Below are 17,760 nucleotides of genomic sequence, written 5' to 3' on the forward strand. Positions count from 1 at the left end.
GAAAATCTGACCACGGCTCCATTTTGCTGCTCCCAGCCTATAGACAGAACCTAAAACAGGAAATGCCCGTACTCAGGTCTGTTCAACGCTGGTCCGACCAATCTGATTCCACGCTTCAAGATTGCTTAGATCACGTGGACTGGGATATGTTCCGGACCGCCTCAGACAACAACATTGATGTATACACTGATTCGGTGAGCGAGGTGAGTGAGTTTATTAGCAAGTGCATCAGTGATGTTGTACCCACGGTGACTATTAAAACCTTCCCCAACCAGAAACTGTGGATTGATGGTAGCATTCGCGCAAAACTGAAAGTGCAAACCACTGCTTTTAATCATGGCAAGGCGACCGGAAACATGACCGAATGCAAATAGTGTAGCTATTCCCAGGTGGTGAGGGTAGGAAACAACATCTCCACCCCACTGATCCTCAACACTGGGGCCCCACAAGGGTCCATTCTCAGCCCTCTCCTGTACTCCCTGTTCACCCATGACTGTGTGGCCATACACGCCTCCAACTCAATCATCAAGTTTGCAGACGACACCACAGTGGTAGGCTTGATTACCAACAACGATGAGACGGCCTACAGAGAGGAGGTGAGGGCCCTCGGAGTGTGGTGTCAGGATAATAACCTCACACTCAACGTCAACAAAACAAAGGAGATGATCGTGGACTTCAGGAAACAGCAGAGGGAGCAGCCCCCTATCACATCGACGGGGCAGTAGTGGAGAAGGTAGAACATTTTAAGTTCCTCGGCGTACACATCACAGACAAACTGAAATGGTCCACCCACACAGACAGCATGGTGAAGAAGGCGCAACAGCGCCTCTTCAACCTCAGGAGGCTGAAGAAATTTGGCTTGTCACCAAAAACACTCACAAACCTTTACAGATGCACAATCGAGAGCATCCTGTCGGGCTGTATCACCGCCTGGTTCGGCAACTGTTCCGCCCACAACAGTAAGGCTCTCCAGAGGGTAGTGAGTTCTGCACAACGCATCACGTTGTGGGGCAAACTACCTGTCTTCCAGGATACCTACACCACCCAATGTCACAGGAAGGCCAAAAAGATAATCAAGGACAACAACCACCCAAGCCGCTGCCTGTTCACCCGCTATCATCCAGAAGGTGAGGTCTGTACAGGTGCATCAAAGCTGGGACCGAGAGACTGAAAATCAGCTTCTATCTCAAGGCCATCAGATTGCTAAACAGCCATCACTGACATTGAGTGGCTGCTGCCAACATACTGACTCAATCTCTAGCCACTTTAATAATTAAAAATGGGATGTAATAAATGTATCACTAGTCATTATAAACAATGCCACTTTATATAATGTTTACATACCCTATATTACTCATCTCATATGTATATACTGTACACTATACCATCTGCTGCATCTTGTCTATGCCGTTCGGCCATCGCTCATCCATATATTTATATGTACATATTCTCATTCATTCCTTTACACTTGTGTGTATAAGGTAGTTGTTGTGAAATTGTTAGATTACTTGTTAGATATTACTGCACGGTCGGAACTAAAAGCACAAGCATTTCGCTACACTCGCTTTAACATCTGCTAACCATGTGTATGTGACCAATAAAATTGGATTTGATTTGATTTGAGTGGATTTAGGTCAGGATCCAGGCAGTGATTTCAAGAAGCCCCAAGACTCTGGTATTTCCTTTTGTGATCCTGTTTGCTTTAAAGGGCATGTTCATCTGGTGCAGGTCTGGGCCAGCTCTCTGTCTGTCTGTCTGTCTGTCTGTCTGTCTGTCTGTCTGTCTGTCTATCTGTCTGTCTGTCTCTCTCTCTCTCTGCAATGCCTCTGTCTGTCTCTGTCTCTCTCTCTCTCCCTCTCTCTCTTCAATGCCTCTGTCTGTCTGCCTGCCTGTCTGTCTGTTTGTCTCTCTCTCTCTCTCTCTCTCCCTCTCTCTCTTCAATGCCTCTGTCTGTCTCTCTCTCTCCCTCTCTCTCTTCAATGCCTCTGTCTGTCTGTCTGTCTGTCTGCCTGCCCGTCTGTCTCTCTCTCTCTCTCTTCAATGCCTCTGTCTGTCTGTCTGTCTGTCTGTCTGTCTCTCTCTCTCTCTCTCTCTCTCTCTCTCTCTCTCTCTCTCTCTCTCTCTCTATCTGCAATGCCTCTGTCTCTGTCTGTCTGTCTGTCTGTCTGTCTGTCTGTCTGTCTGTCTGTCTCTGTCTCTCTCTCTTCAATGCCTCTGTCTGCCTGCCTGTCTGTCTGTCTCTCTCTCTCTCTCTCTCTCTCTCTCTCTCTCTCTTCAATGCCTCTGTCTGCCTGTCTCTCTCTCTCTCTCTCTCTCTCTCTCTCTCTCTCTCTTAAATGCCTCTGTCTGTCTGTCTGTCTGTCTGTCTGTCTGTCTGTATGTCTGTCTGTCTCTGTCTCTCTGTCTGTCTGCCTCTGTCTCTGTCTCTCTCTCTTCAATGCCTCTGTCTGTCTGTCTGTCTGTCTGTCTGTCTGTCTGTCTCTCTTAATGCCTCTGTCTGTCTGTCTGTCTGTCTGTCTCTCTGTCTCTTCAATCTCTGTCTGTCTGTCTCTCTCTCTCTCTCTCTCTCTCTCTCTTCAATGCCTCTGTCTGTCTGTCTGTCTGTCTGTCTCTCTCTCTCTTCTGCCTCTCTCTGTCTGTCTGTCTCTCTCTCTCTCTCTCTCTCTCTCTCTCTCTCTCTCTTCAATGCCTCTGTCTGTCTGTCTGTCTGTCTGTCTCTGTCTCTGTCTCTTCAATGCCTCTGGCTGCCTGTCTGTCTGTCTTCTCTCTCTCTCTCTCTCTCTGTCTCTTCAATGCCTCTGTCTGTATGTCTGTCTGTCTGTCCTGTCTGTCTGTCTGTCTGTCTGTCAATGCCTCTCTCTGTCTCTCTCTCTCTCTCTCTCTCTCTCTCTCTCCAATGCCTCTGTCTGTCTGTCTGTCTGTCTGTCTCTCTGTCTCTCTCTCTCTCTTCAATGCCTCTGTCTGTCTCTGTCATCTGTCTCTCTGTCTGTCTGTCTCTCTCTCTCTCTCTCTCTCTCTTCAATGCCTCTGTCTGTCTGTCTGTCTGTCTGTCTGTCTGTCTGTCTGTCTGTCTGTCTGTCTGTCTGTCTGTCTGTCTGTCTCTGTCTGTCTCTCTCTCTCTCTCTCTCTCTCTCTCTCTCTCTCTCTCTCTCTCTCTCTCCTCTGTCTGTCTCTCTTCAATGCCTCTGTCTGTCTCTGCCTGTCTGTCTGTCTGTCTCTCTGTCTCTCTCTCTCTCTCTCTCTCTCTCTCTCTCTCTCTCTCTCTTCAATGCCTCTGTCTGTCTGTCTGCCTGTCTGTCTGTCTCTGTCTCTGTCTCTTCAATGCCTCTGGCTGCCTGTCTGTCTGTCTGTCTGTCTGTCTCTCTCTCTTCAATGCCTCTGTCTGTCTCTGTCTGTCTGTCTCTCTCTCTCTTCAATGCCTCTGGCTGCCTGTCTGTCTGTCTGTCTGTCTCTCTCTCTCTCTCTCTCTCTCTCTCTCTCTCTCTCTCTCTCTCTCTCTCTCTCTCTCTTCAATGCCTCTGTCTGTCTGTCTGTCTGTCTGTTCTGTCTCTGCTCTGTCTCTCTCTCTCTCTCTTTCTCTTCAATGTCTGTCTGTCTGTCTGTCTGTCTGTCTGTCTGTCTGTCTGTCTGTCTGTCTGTCTCTCTCTCTCTCTCTCTCTCTCTCTTCAATGCCTCTGTCTGTCTGTCTGTCTGTCTGTCTGTCTGTCTGTCTGTCTGTCTGTCTGTCTGTCTGTCTCTCTCTCTCTCTCTCTCTTGCAATGCCTCCTGTCTGTCTGTCTGTCTGTCTGTCTGTCTGTCTGTCTTAGTGACTGTTTATACCCTGATGAGTCTCACTTTCTGCATTGGTGACTGTTTATACTTTCTGCCTGACCAAGTCTCACTTTCTGCACTGTTTTAGTGACATTAGTGACTGTTTATACCCTGATGAGTCTCACTTTCTGCATTAGTGACTGTTTATAGATGACTGTTTATACCCTGATGAGTCTCACTTTCTGCATTAGTGACTGTTTATACCCTGATGAGTCTCTCACTTTCTGCATTGGTGACTGTTTATACCCTGATGAGTCTCACTTTCTGCATTAGTGACTGTTTATACCCTGATGAGTCTCACTTTCTGCATTAGTGACTGTTTATACTTTCCCTGATGAGTCTCACTTTCTGCATTAGTGACAGGGAGAATCTCCTTTCTGCATTAGGGTCTGATGAGGTGGAGACCTCAGAAGAACTGAAGAGACGAGATAAAGCATCAGGCTTGGTGTTTTTTGAGCCCGGACGATAAGAAATAACAAAGTGTTTTAGGGGACTCGAAACGAGTCTCACTTTCTGCATTAAAAACAGAGCCCAACGAGCCTGTTTACTGATGAGCGCATTAAGTCGTTTGGCTGAACGGATGTACTCAAGGTTCCTATGGTCAGTCCAAGTCTCTTTTCGACTAGTGTTTTAAAAGGAACGGACATCGACCCCCTCTAGTGTTTTAGAGGACCACTGTCGCTGGACATTCGCCTAGGGCTGGACAGTTAGGAGCGGATGGCGAGCAATGTGAATGTGAACACATACATGTACAGTGCAAAAGGGGTAAAATGCGTTTGGATATAGCATCAAATGATCCACATGCTGTCTGCTGTTGGAAACAGATATTGACACAGGCAGAGGCAGTCTATGTGGAGCTACAATGAGGGCAGGCAGGTTCAGGATTTAGGTCATCGACAATGGCAAAAGTCTACCCAACCCTCCCCCTAATTCTCCCCTGTAAATAATCCATAACCATTCAGACCAAATCAACAGAAAAAGGAAAAAGATTAGAGTTTGGATGTTGTGCTCTTTCTCTCTCTAACATATCAGTGCTTGATTAAATGGGCTGATACTGAGTCAGATAAAGCGTTAAGTAACCATGGAGATTGAATGCATTGACTCAGACTGAGCTGTTTATAAGGTAACATGAGGACAGACCAGGACACATAGATATGTTTGGTGTCACGTGAGCTCAATCCTGCTCAATCCTATTGTAAAGTGGCTGTTCCACTGGATGTCAGAAGGTGAATTCACCAATTTGTAAGTCGCTCTGGATAAGAGCGTCTGCTAAATGACTTAAATGTAATGTAAATGTAAATGTAGCAGACCTGGATTCAAATAGAACATTGAACGGTTGATTGAGCATGTCTGGAATGCTGGACAAACGAACAAACACAGCTAAATCAATCCTATCAAATACTATTCTTAACCTGGTCTGATGTAAAGTGAACTCAACTCTGGGACTGATCAGGACTATTATGATAATCACTGGCAATGGAATTGTGGTACAAAAAGCAGGCAAGAACAAGGGACTGTTTACAGAGCAGATGTCAAAACATGTCTTGCTGGGCATATGCTGTGTCTAAGGTATTTGCTGGGAACAAAGTGAACAAATTCTCCAAGGCCTAACACAGTTCCTTCCCCATGCTGCAGCTTCAACCCCATGCACAGTGAGACAGGTTATTAGAGGAGGTCACTGAATGTACTGAGGATACTGTCTTGTATTTCTCTCTTTCTCGCTATTCAAACCGCCAAGGCCATTCCCAGAGACAGCAGAGCTGTTGAGAATGAGGTGCCTTTGAGTGAAAGATGAGAGAGAACCAGAGAGAGAAAGCGGTGGCATGACATCTGAATCCAGCTCAAAGCCCAGCATGAGGTCTCTCGCTCTGTCTGTATCTGTCTCTCTCTCTCTCTCTCTCTCTCTCTCTCTCTCTCGCTCTGTCTGTATCTGTCTCTCTCTCTCTCTCTCTCTCTCTCTCTCTCTCTCTCTCTCTCTCTCTCGCTCTGTCTGTATCTGTCTCTCTCTCTCTCTCTCTCGCTCTGTCTGTATCTGTCTCTCTCTCTCTCTCTATCTCTCTCTCTCTCTCTCTCTTTTGATTCCCCTCTCTCCTTCTTTCTCTTTCTACCCCTGCAAACCATTCGGCCAGGTATACCTTAGGCTAAAGTGTCTCCATGGAAACCTGCCAGACAATCAGCAAAGTACCAGAGTACCATGTGAACTAATCTCACCTACAACACCATCTCAAACTGACCCTGGACCTGTAATCTTCTATGCAGGGAAGACGTCAATGTGACACTAATTTCACCGCGGCCACTATCAGCCTTGACCTATAAAATCCAACACTGGCAGAGGTCACAGAGTGCTTATATGTGGCCACACTCCTACATTAGAGAGAGAGAGAGAGCGAGAGAGCGAGAGAGAGAGAGAGAGAGAGAGAGAGAGAGAGAGAGTGAGCGAGTGTGTGTCCACCCACCTAGATGTGTTCTCCAGCGTGCTCTTGACTTCATTCATTTGGTCCTTCCCAAAGTACACCACAGTTAGGTGGATACGCCCATCCTGCCGCACACACACCTCTCTGCAACAACAAACAAACACAGATGAAGAAATCATTAATCACACAAAGCAGAGGACTCAACACACAACCCAGTGGGTAACACGGTTGATTTCATTGGTTTTCTTTCAGAGACTTTAGTTGCGTTTGATGAAGCCTGCCTGACCAAACCGATGGAATATTCCCCAAAGTGCAAACCCTGCCCACTTGGCACTGAAGGTAGCTTAAAACCAAATGTTCAATGTATTTGATAGAAAACATATTCGGTATCAATAACAGAGGTCAGTTCAAAAGGGGTTACAGCAAGATCACGTACATGCACTTTATGTTATGTATAATGTACATTTGCTATGTACATATGTTATGTTGCTAAAGAGACACACTGTGAGGACTTGGTAACAGACAGAATCCCTGAGGAGTGATCCATCTCCAGCCCTGGTGTGACATTCCAGAACTCGAGCACCAGAGGTTCTAATGGAGACATGCCAAATGTACAACGCTAATGCAGAGGAGCCGGTGGGCAGCTCCTCTCCTCCTCCTCCTCTTTCTCCCCCTCCTTTCCTCTACTCCTGCTCACCTCTGATTATGTTTGCAGCAGACAATATTGGACAGATATGAATAATGTAAACCTACCGTTGTCGTCTTAGATGATTGGCCTTCCTTTGCCATTTAAACAGAAGAAAGTTAGTAGATGTTTGTTGGAAGTGTTGTGTTTAGTGTCTGTTGCCTCCTGGCCTGGATATTGAAATGGATAGTTATTAGGAATATATGGCTGGGAAGTTTAGCTATTGAAGCTTTGATTACTTGCCTGTCATACATAATATATATGTGTGTGTGTGTGTGTGTGTGTGTGTGTGTGTGTGTGTGTGTGTGTGTGTGTGTGTGTGTGTGTGTGTGTGCGTGCGCGTGCGTGTGCGCGTGTGCGTGTGTGTGTGTGTGTATGTGCATACAGTAAACGTACACTTATCTGTGTACGTGTCCTTTCTGTATACGCTGTGCTCAGTAAATGTGTCACACGGCTTCTGAAAGAAAGTTAGTCCTTCTAACATTCCTCTCCTCTCTTTGTGAAAAAACTGCACACACAAACAACCCGCTGCACCTCCACACACCTCCTCCTCCATCTACATTAATATGGATGAGACCAAAGCGTTTGCTCAGCTACTCAGGGAGACTTTGCACAGCAGGAACAGCACCACTGCAGTATATCAGTTTTATGTGCTGGTTTTAAGACTGCTACTAAGCAGGATTTGACATAAAAAAAACTCAAAGCCTTGATAAGCAGCTGTGCAGGAGTGTAACAAATCACAAGAATTAAAGAGTCCATCGACGTCTCTAGCAGAGAGAGAGAGAGACACATACTGTCACTATCAGAGTACAAACACAGCAATTACTTCCTTTGGTTTGAATCCTTGCTGCTGTGACAAACAGGGCATGTCAAACATGGTTAACTACAGTATATTCTGTTTCTCATTCTGTTGGTTATGGCATACAATCATCACAGTTAATACAAGTGGACATGGAACATGATTTTTTTTAATGAACCCTTGTTTGACCCTTGTTCTTTCGTAAGGTTAACTGAGAACACAACAACAACCCAGTGGAAGAGATACAAGGAAGGGGAGAATGAGCCAATAACATGCATGAATAACTGAGTGGCTCTCACTGTACCTGAAGTTGTGCATAAAGTGTCTGAACTTGTCGGCTCGTTGGGAGAGGGGCACTATGATATTGATGCGGACGTTAGCTGTGTCCACCCTCTCGTTCTTCACCTTCATCAGCGGCCCAAAGGGACGGAACAGAACCAGTTTCCTGAACTCACGGCTCTGGTCCCCTTTGAAGGTGAGCTCATACACAGTGCCTTTGTCCTTCTCCGTCCGAGTGATACCTGTGGAAGGGAGACAAGTGTGTTTACCCAAAGGCCACGAATGCGTGCAGGCATGTGTCACACACATACACATGAAAAGGCACCTTCAAAATATTGAAATGCACCCCCCTTTTGCACTCAGAACCGCCTCAATTCGTCTGGGAACGGACTCTACAAGGTGTCTAAAGCGTTCCACAGGGATGCTGGCCCATGTTGACTCCAATGCTTCCCCCAGTTGTCAAGTTGGCTGGATATCCTTTGGGTGGTGGACCATTCTTGATACACACAGGAAACTGCTGTGTGAAAAACCCTGGCACCTACTACCATACCACGTTCAAAGAAACTTTTGTCTTGCCCATTCACCCTCTGAATTTGCACACATACACAATATATGTCTCAATTGTCTCAAGGCTTAAAAAATCCTTCTATAACCTGCCTCCTCCCCTTCATCTACACTGATTGAAGTGGATTTAACAAGTGGCATCAATAAGGGATCATAGCTTTCACCTGGATTCACCTGCTCAGTCTATGTCATGCTTCTACACCTGCATTGCTTGCTGTTTGGGGTTTTAGGCTGGGTTTCTGTACAGCACTTTGAGATATCAGCTGATGTACGAAGGGCTATATAAATACATTTTATTTTATTTTATTTGATGTCATGGAAAGGCATGTTCTTAATGTTTTGTACACTCAGTGTATATACACATACATGTACACACATTTGAAGTGCAGTTCAGTTTATTTGCCTATGTGTTTATTTGTTTGTAATTATAATGTTATAATGGTGATATAAGTCCAGTAGTCCATTGGGGATCATCTTCTTGCTTTGTACACAAACACACTCAAACTCAGCCAGACTGTCCGTCGTTACTGCATTTGCACTGTCAACAATCTGTCAAATGGAGAATCATTTCTCTACTGTGCTGCCTGGATTTGTAAGTATTTTCTGACAGAGAAGGATAGCATTGGCTCTGTGGCCGTGGGAGAAAACGACAGACAGGGCATTTCAGGCCAAAGGAGAGAGGACAGACAGGGCATTTCAGGCCAAAGGAGAGAGGACAGACAGGTCATTTCAGAGGGACAGAAAGGGAATTGCAGGTCTCAGTAGGGGACAGCATCCCCTGATTCTCCTCTTTGCTCCTGGCTAGTTCCCGGGGCCCTCTGCCATTATGACAGCTGAAGGAGACCAGTCACGCATAGAGATCATACTGACACTGGATTATACCTTCTCATAGAAGTTAGACGTACCCAGACATATAACTAAACAACAATACAGTAGACTCCGTTGTCCCTGTTGTCTCCATTTCACAGCTGTCAACTGTCAGTCAAAACCTCTTGTTTTCTGAAGTCAAAATCAAACGTTCCAAAGACAAGTCTCAACGGACATTACTGGACTAGAGAACTACAGTGTGAGATTCAACATATTGAAAAGAAAATGATCCAAGAAAGAATGATGTACTTTGCTCCCATTTCAAACATTCTACTTTTCATTTAAGAAAAAAACTCAGGATATTTGAAATCACAGCCTAGCTCCATATCTCTTCACTCTGGGGACAGGGCCGGATGTGGCTCCGCAGCCTAGCTCCATATCTCTTCACTTTGGGGACAGGGCAGGATGTGGCTCCACAGCCTAGCTCCATATCTCTTCACTTTGGGGACAGGGCAGAATGTGGCTCTACAGCCTAGCTCCATATCTCTTCACTCTGGGGACAGGGCAGGATGTGGCTCCGTAGCCTAGCTCCATATCTCTTCACTCTGGGGACAGGGCAGGATGTGGCTCCGTAGCCTAGCTCCATGTCTCTTCACTCTGGGGACATGGCAGGATGTGGCTACGTAGCCTAGCTCCATGTCTCTTCACTCTGGGGACAGGGCCGGATGTGGCTCCGCAGCCTAGCTCCATATCTCTTCACTTTGGGGACAGTGCAGGATGTGGCTCCGCAGCCTAGCTCCATGTCTCTTCACTCTGGGGACAGGGCAGGATGTGGCTCCGTAGCCTAGCTCCATGTCTCTTCACTCTGGGGACATGGCAGGATGTGGCTCCGCAGCCTAGCTCCATGTCTCTTCACTCTGGGGACAGGGCAGGATGTGGCTCCGTAGCCTAGCTCCATGTCTCTTCACTCTGGGGACATGGCAGGATGTGGCTACGTAGCCTAGCTCCATGTCTCTTCACTCTGGGGACAGGGCAGGATGTGGCTCCGCAGCCTAGCTCCATGTACTGTACCACATGAACATGTTTGTCACTCACACAGCATACCACTCTTTTTCCACCCAAACATCTAGTTTTTTCTCACTCTCATTCACTGTGTTGTTCTCTCTTTCACTCTCATCCTCTCTCTCTCTCTCTCTCTCTCTCTCTCTCTCTCTCTCTCTCTCTCTCTCTCTCTCATTCCTGTTGTCTCGTTACCTCTGTCTCATTCTTTCTGTACGACAGCTGAGCAAATCCACCCATAGCAGCTCTTGAAAAACTCCATTCAGCACAGCCAACGGGCAGCATTCACTATTTGTGTTCAGTCACGGCTCGCTAACTGAGGATTGGCAGAGCTCCTAATGCTCCCTTTATAATCGTCAGCATCTCAACAAGCTTCAAGTTGTCTGAGTAAATGAAAAGATACTTGTCCACTAGTACAATTAAGTTAAAAGGACAGGCGAAGGAGAGCTGCTAAGCTAAAGACAGTTGTCAGTTCATTAACTAGCCTACATGGTTCATTAAAACGTCTTCGGGATAGGGGTCCCGTCAACGGGGCAGTTGTAAATCATGCAGCGCCGTGTGTCACGATTTCAGATTTTAGAGAAACAACAAATGTCAGTAGATATAACACGGTTCATTAACTAGCCTAACCGGTTCATTAACTAGCCTAACCGGTTCATTAACTAGCCTAACCGGTTCATTAACTAGCCTAACCGGTTCATTAACTAGCCTAACCGGTTCATTAACTAGCCTACACGGTTCATTAACTAGCCTAACCGGTTTATTAACTAGCCTAACCGGTTCATTAACTAGCCTACACGGTTCATTAACTAGCCTAACCGGTTCATTAACTAGCCTACACGGTTCATTAACTGGCCTAACCGGTTCATTAACTAGCCTAACCGGTTCATTAACTAGCCTACACGGTTCATTAACTAGCCTAACCAATTCATTAACTAGCCTACACGGTTCATTAACTAGCCTAACCGGTTCATTAACTAGCCTAACCGGTTCATTAACTAGCCTACACACCTGATTTCATCTTTGTTGTTGAACAATGGTTGTTGTTTGCTACTTGCTGCACACACGGCCAATGACAGACTAGTTTTTGTATAATTAGCATATTGGTTATCTACAGGGTGGAAGCATATTTCCTATCGGAGTGTTTAATAGCAGATACCTAAACAGGTCTTTCAAGGAAGATGTATGTAAACACTCCTGGCTGAAATTATGTTTTCACTATATTTTCAGGATGCCCATGTCGAGTGTAAGGCCTTGCAGACACACACACAAACAAACTCTTTCCCTCTCCCAGGTACACGTAGGTATTAGTCAGAAGTGGCCTCAGTAAAGATGTTGCCCTTTAAAAGGAAACAGCTCCTCTCTCTGAGCTTGTGGAAGGAAACAGTCCCCCTCTCTGAGCTTGTAGAGATGCTACATACTGAATGGAAAGCAGCTGTGCTCCGTTCCTACTGCAGATCATGCTAGACTAGCCGGATATCCTGGCTTTGGCTCTTCAGCACCCGGCAGCAGGATCCTCTATTGTTTTGCTCTGATTCTCAGCATTTGTCATTATGTTAATCAAACAACAAAATCCTGGAAATAACAGAGTTTCTCTGTTTGAAACGTGTTGGAAATGAGGCTTTGTTGTGCTGTTTGTTTTCTATAGTTAAACTTGATTCCATTTTTATTAAAACCATGTCAATATCCAATAGTTCAACAGGTACTCAACCATGAAGATAAGACATGCATTGTAAGTAGTGTGGAGCAAAGCCATGTACAGTTGAAGTTGGAAGTTTACATACACCTGAGCCAAATCCATTTAAACTCAGTTTTTACTCAATTAGTATTTGGTAGCATTGCCTTTAAATCGTTTAACTTGGGTCAAACGTTTCAGGTAGCAAGCTTCCCACAATAACTTGGGTGAATTTTGGTCCATTCCTTCTGACAGAGCTGGTGTAACTGAATCAGGTTGGTAGGCCTCCATTGCTCGCACACGCTATTTCAGTTCTGCCCACAAATGTTCTATAGGATTGAGGTCAGGGCTTTGTGATGGCCACTCCAATACCTTGACTTTGTTGTCATTAAGCCATTTTGCCACAACTTTGGAAGTATGCTTGGGGTCATTGTCCATTTGGAAGACCCATTTGCAACCAAGCTTTAACTTCCTGACTGATTATCTATTTTGTGAAGTGCACCAGTCCCTCCTGCAGCAAAGCACCCCCACAACATGATGCTGCCACCCCCCTGCTTTACAGTTGGGATGGTAATTCTTCGGCTTGCAAGTCTCCCCCTTTTTCCTCCAAACATAACGATGGTCATTATGGCCAAACAGTTCTATTTTTGTTTCATCAGCCCAGAGGACATCTCTCCAAAAAGTATGATCTTTGTCCCCATGTGCAGTTGCAAACCGTAGTCTGGCTTTTTTATGGTGGTTTTACATTTTACATTACATTTACATTTAAGTCATTTGGCAGACGCTCTTATCCAGAGCGACTTACAAATTGGTGAATTCACCTTATGACATCCATAAGCAGTGGCTTCTTCCTTGCTGAGCGGCCTTTCAAGTAATGTCAATATAGGACTCGTTTTACTGTGGATATAGATGATTTTGTATCTGTTTCCTCCAGCATCTTCACAAGGTCCTTTGCTGTTGTTCTGGGATTGATTTCCATGTTTCGCACCAAAGTACTTTCATCTCTAAGAGACAGAACTCGTCTCCTTCCTGAGGGGTATGACGGCTGGGTGGTCCCATGATGTTTATACTTGCATACAATTTTTTTGTACAGATGAACGTGGTACCTTCAGGTGTTTGGAAATTGCTCCCAAGGATGAACCAGAATTGTGGAGGTTTACAATTTTTTTTCTGAGGTCTTGGCTGATTTATTTTGATGTAACCATGATGTCAAACAAAGAGGCACTGAGTTTGAAGGTAGGCCTTGAAATACATCCACAGGTACACCTCCAATTGACTAAAATGATGCCAATTAGAGTATCAGAAGCTTGTAAAGCCATAACATAATTTTCTGGAATTTTCCAAGCTGTTTAAAGGCACAGTCAACTTAGTATATGTAAACTTCTGACCCACTGGAATTGTGATACAGTGAATTATAAGTAAAATAATCTGTCTGTAAACAATTGTTGGAAAAATTACTTGTGTCATGCACAAAATAGATGACCTCACCAACCTTTCAGAACTATAGTTTGTTAACAAGAAATGTGTGGAGAGGTTGAAAAACGAGTTTTAATGACTCCAACCTAAGTGTAAGTAAACTTCCGACTTCAAATGTACGCAGTGCATTCGGAAAGTATTCAGAGCCCTTCCCCTTTTCCACATGTTGTTATCTTACAGCCTTATTCTAAAACAGATTAAACAAATATTTTCCCTCATCAATATACACACAATACCCCATAATGACAAAGCGAATACAGGTTTATAGAATTTTTTCAAAATTGTATACAAATAAAAAGCAGAATTACCTTATTTACATATCTTTTCAGACCCTTTGCTATGACACCCGGAATTGAGGTCAGGTGCATCATGTATCCATTGATCATCCTTGAGATGTTTCTACAACTTGTTTGGAGTCCACCTGTGGTAAATTCAATTAATTGGACATGATTTGGAAAGGCACATACCTGTCTATATAAGGTCCCACAGTTGACAGTGCAAGTCAGAGTAAAAACCAAGCAATGAGCTCAAGGAATTGTACGTAGAGCTCCGAGACAGTATTGTGTCAAGGCACAGATCTGGGGAAGTGTACCAAAACATTTCTGCAGCAGTGAAGGTCCCCAAGAACACATTGGCCTCCATCATTCGTAAATGGAAGAACTTTGGGACCACCAAGACTCTTCCTAGAGCTGGTGGCCCGGCCAAACTGAGGAATCAGAGGAGAAGTGCCGTGGTCAGGGAGGTGACCAAGAACCCAATGGTCACTCTGAAAGAGCTCCAGAGTTCCTCTGTGGAGATGGGAGAACCTTCCAGAAGGACAACCATCTCTGCAGCACACCAATCAGGCGTTTATGGTAGAGTGGCCAGACAGAAGCCACTCCTCAGTAAAAAGGCACATGACAGCCGTTTGGAGTTTGTCAAAAGGCAACCAAAGACTCTCAGATCATGAGAAATAATATTCTCTGGTCTTATGAAACCAAGATTGAACTCATTGGCCTGAATGCCAAGACTCATGTCTGGTGTAAATCTGGCACCATCACTACGGTGAAGCGTGGTGGTGGCAGCATCATGCTGTGTAGATATTTTTCAGTGTCCTTGAGTTTCCCGTCCAAAGCCTGGACTTGAACCCGATCTAACATCTCTGAGTAAAGGGTCTGAATTCTTACGTAAATGTGATATTTCAGTTTTTATTTGTAATAAATTTGCAAAAAATGTCTAAAATCCTGTTTTTGTCATTACAGGTTATTGAATAAGTATTAGAATAAGGCTATAATGTTAAGGGGTCTGAATACTTTCCGAATGCACCGTATATATGCACTGTATATATTGTAGATATGCCATACATTTATATATAGCTGTATACATACTGTATGTTTGGCTCTGGTATTGAGCTTAATGACTCACCTTCTATGAAGTCTGATGCTGAGTAGACCTTGGTGGTGTGGCCCTTGTCTGCTCCGTTGCGGGGCGTGTTGAGACTCTGCAGGGCTGTCTCTAGCGCTTCACTCAGCTCATCCCTCCGGTCCTTCCTCACAGGCTTCTCCTCAGGGTGCCTTGTCAGGCCCATCTCCAGCTGGTACACCCTCTGCAGGGTGAAGCTCTCGAAGGGCACCATGGCGTACTCACTGGGCAGTCTAGTCCCCTGGTGGACCTCCGCCCGGCCCAGCTGACTGTGGAGGAACTCCTGAAGGTCAGCGTGGCTCCTGTCGGCCCCTGGCCCTTGTCCTCCCTCCCCAAGGATACCTCCTCCTGGGGACTGGCCACCCCGGCCTCCCCCTGTCCCTCGCTCCATGGAGTCTTGAACTCCTTTCAGCTGCTCGCTGCGCTCCTGTAGCGCCTCCTTCAGCTGGGCGATTTGTTTCTTTAAACTAGTGATGTGGAACTTGTGTTGCTCCTCGCGCTCTGCAAGCATGGCTTGGTATCCATTCCGCCCAGTGGGTCCGCTCTGAGCCGCCCCCGTGCCTCCTGCTGCCCCTCCTACCCCAACGCCCATCCCGGGGCGTGGCAGGGCATGGCTCACCAGGTTGTCCTCGGAGTGGGGGCTGCAGGTCATGACGTAGAGAAGGGACAGAGAGCAGCACACTAGGACCAGCAGAACGCCCACACGGGACACCCAGGCCAGCAGACCCCTCCGCAGCATCCCGCTATCACCCAGAGGACCCAGGGAAACACACACAACTGAACACACCTTACCCTCCAGCGGTGAATACAGTCTCACCGTCCACTAGAATGGAATTGTTAATAATGTCTGACTAACCAGAGAAGATCAGCCAGAATGATAACTTTGCTCATTATTTGTCTCATTGTACATTGCTTATACCAATGTCTGGGTTCTTCATCCGTATGTCTGTAGTCAAGGGTGAGGTCCATTGGCCACGCCGCCCTCTCCCCTGGATGAGGCCCAGGAAGGCTCAACAGGGTCCAGAACCTGGCTACTTCTATTTCTGATACAGTCATTGGTAGCAGACGCTATTCATCAGTGAGTCACATCACACGTGGTCCTACTACTTTCTCTGTTCACCTTGTTCTTTCCTTCCTGTCTGATGCTGAGGTTCCATTACAGACCCCTGAGAGAATGTCTGTCTCTCTTTGACTTGCCCTATGTTCCACTGGTCTCATGTTTAGGGATGATGACATTTTTTGTCATGGTCGGAAATTGAGTAAACTGCAGAGAGGGGAAATCCACATTCTCTAGAAGAAGGTGAATTCACAACTATGTTCACTGGCAGTTCTTTCTAGATGTGTACTTCCATGAGTCGCCTGAGAGAGAGAGAGAGAGAGAGAGAGAGAGAGAGAGAGAGAGAGAGAGTTATAACTCAGTTGGTGTTAATTTACAGTTAAGGTTTTTGAGTGTATGATATCATCATCACCATCATTATACATTCCCTCAATCTCTTTCATCTAGACATATATGTCTTGGTATATTCACTTTGTGGTAAATCTCTCCATCTTTGAGGTCTTATTTGCACAGAAGGTAAACATTTTCCTAACCCTCGAGGGCTTGAGGAGGGCTTAAACCTGAAGTCTATTGTATGAGGATATAGGGACAGAAAATAGTTTCAATATCTAACTCAGATTAGAAAACACGCCACACAATTTTGAAATGTTTATTTTAATATGAGCTAAAAGTGTGGGTTTCTACCTGGTGACATTGCCAAGCAGAGCATTTCCCAGTCCCTTTAACTGCTGAATAACAATGGCCATGTTCAAGAGCATTAAAACAACTGCAGGCGACTGCCAACTGACTGATCTACAAATCACCTTCCATCATAGATAACGACTCATTATTATTTGTAGATCAGTCAGCCAGTCACAATTTACCCATGATACATTGTGGTTTTGATCCTCTCGAACACGGCCATTGTTGTCAGTGGTGACAGTGTGACACTATGGGGGCTATTCTGGAAACAGTATGGTTTGAAGCCATGTGTGGACATGTCTATCTGTCCTGTCCTCATACTGTGGAATATTGGGATCGGTGGAAGTATAAACACAAAACAAGAAAAGTAAGAAAATAGGGCATTTACTCACCTACACAAACTCTCCTCTCTCCTACCTTTTTTTCTTCCCCTTGCTATTTCACAAGCACATTTCCTTAATCAGATTAAGACCGTGTCGTGTCTTTGGCTAAACCGGATTAAGTGATATGACATGATATTCTATAAAATAATTTCTCTGTAATTAATATTACTTGATTAAGCTAATCAGGTAGATAATTAACTAGAAAGTCAGGGCACCGCAAAATAATGTTTATAGAGCTGTTATCTTCAGAATAAACTCTTAAGGACCTTGTAATCTTTTACATCAATAGCAGTCAATATTTAATCCTCACCTTAGTCTCATTTGAAAGTTGTAAATTCTTGGTTATCTTCACGAACCCTGGCTAACAAGTTGAATCAGTAATACAAAATTAGGTTTAATTATTTATTTACTAAATACCTAACTAATCACACAGAATTACATACACACAGAATGGATCATACATTGATTACAAATGATGTCATAAAGAAAACGTCCCTGGTGGACGGAGTCAACATGACAGCTGGTTACACAAAGGAAAGAGGGTTGGGTTTGAGTGAAAGAGCGGAAAGACTGAGTAACAAAGGGAGAAGCTATGCTATCGTAAATACAGTATCTTATGCATTCTAAATTACCGCCCATTTGAAAAAGGAGAATGCAATAAATATTTACT

At 45.0% G+C, this 17,760-nt stretch overlaps 1 protein-coding gene across 1 annotated transcript in view; it reads right to left on the reverse strand.

Annotated features, from left to right (window-relative positions):
- Positions 1 to 17,760, reverse strand: part of LOC135548171 (chondroitin sulfate N-acetylgalactosaminyltransferase 1-like) — a 58,868-nt gene that overhangs the window by 16,170 nt on the left and 24,938 nt on the right. The window contains exons 2-4 of the mRNA XM_064977496.1: positions 14,973 to 16,328; positions 8,013 to 8,229; positions 6,267 to 6,368 (exon numbers count right to left, since the gene is read on the reverse strand). Coding sequence (XP_064833568.1) covers positions 6,267 to 6,368; positions 8,013 to 8,229; positions 14,973 to 15,708 — 1,055 coding nt within the window. The 5' untranslated portion in view covers positions 15,709 to 16,328. The remainder of the gene's footprint in view (positions 1 to 6,266; positions 6,369 to 8,012; positions 8,230 to 14,972; positions 16,329 to 17,760) is intronic.

Source organism: Oncorhynchus masou, chromosome 11, assembly GCF_036934945.1.
Source record: "Oncorhynchus masou masou isolate Uvic2021 chromosome 11, UVic_Omas_1.1, whole genome shotgun sequence".
NCBI lineage: Eukaryota > Metazoa > Chordata > Actinopteri > Salmoniformes > Salmonidae > Oncorhynchus > Oncorhynchus masou.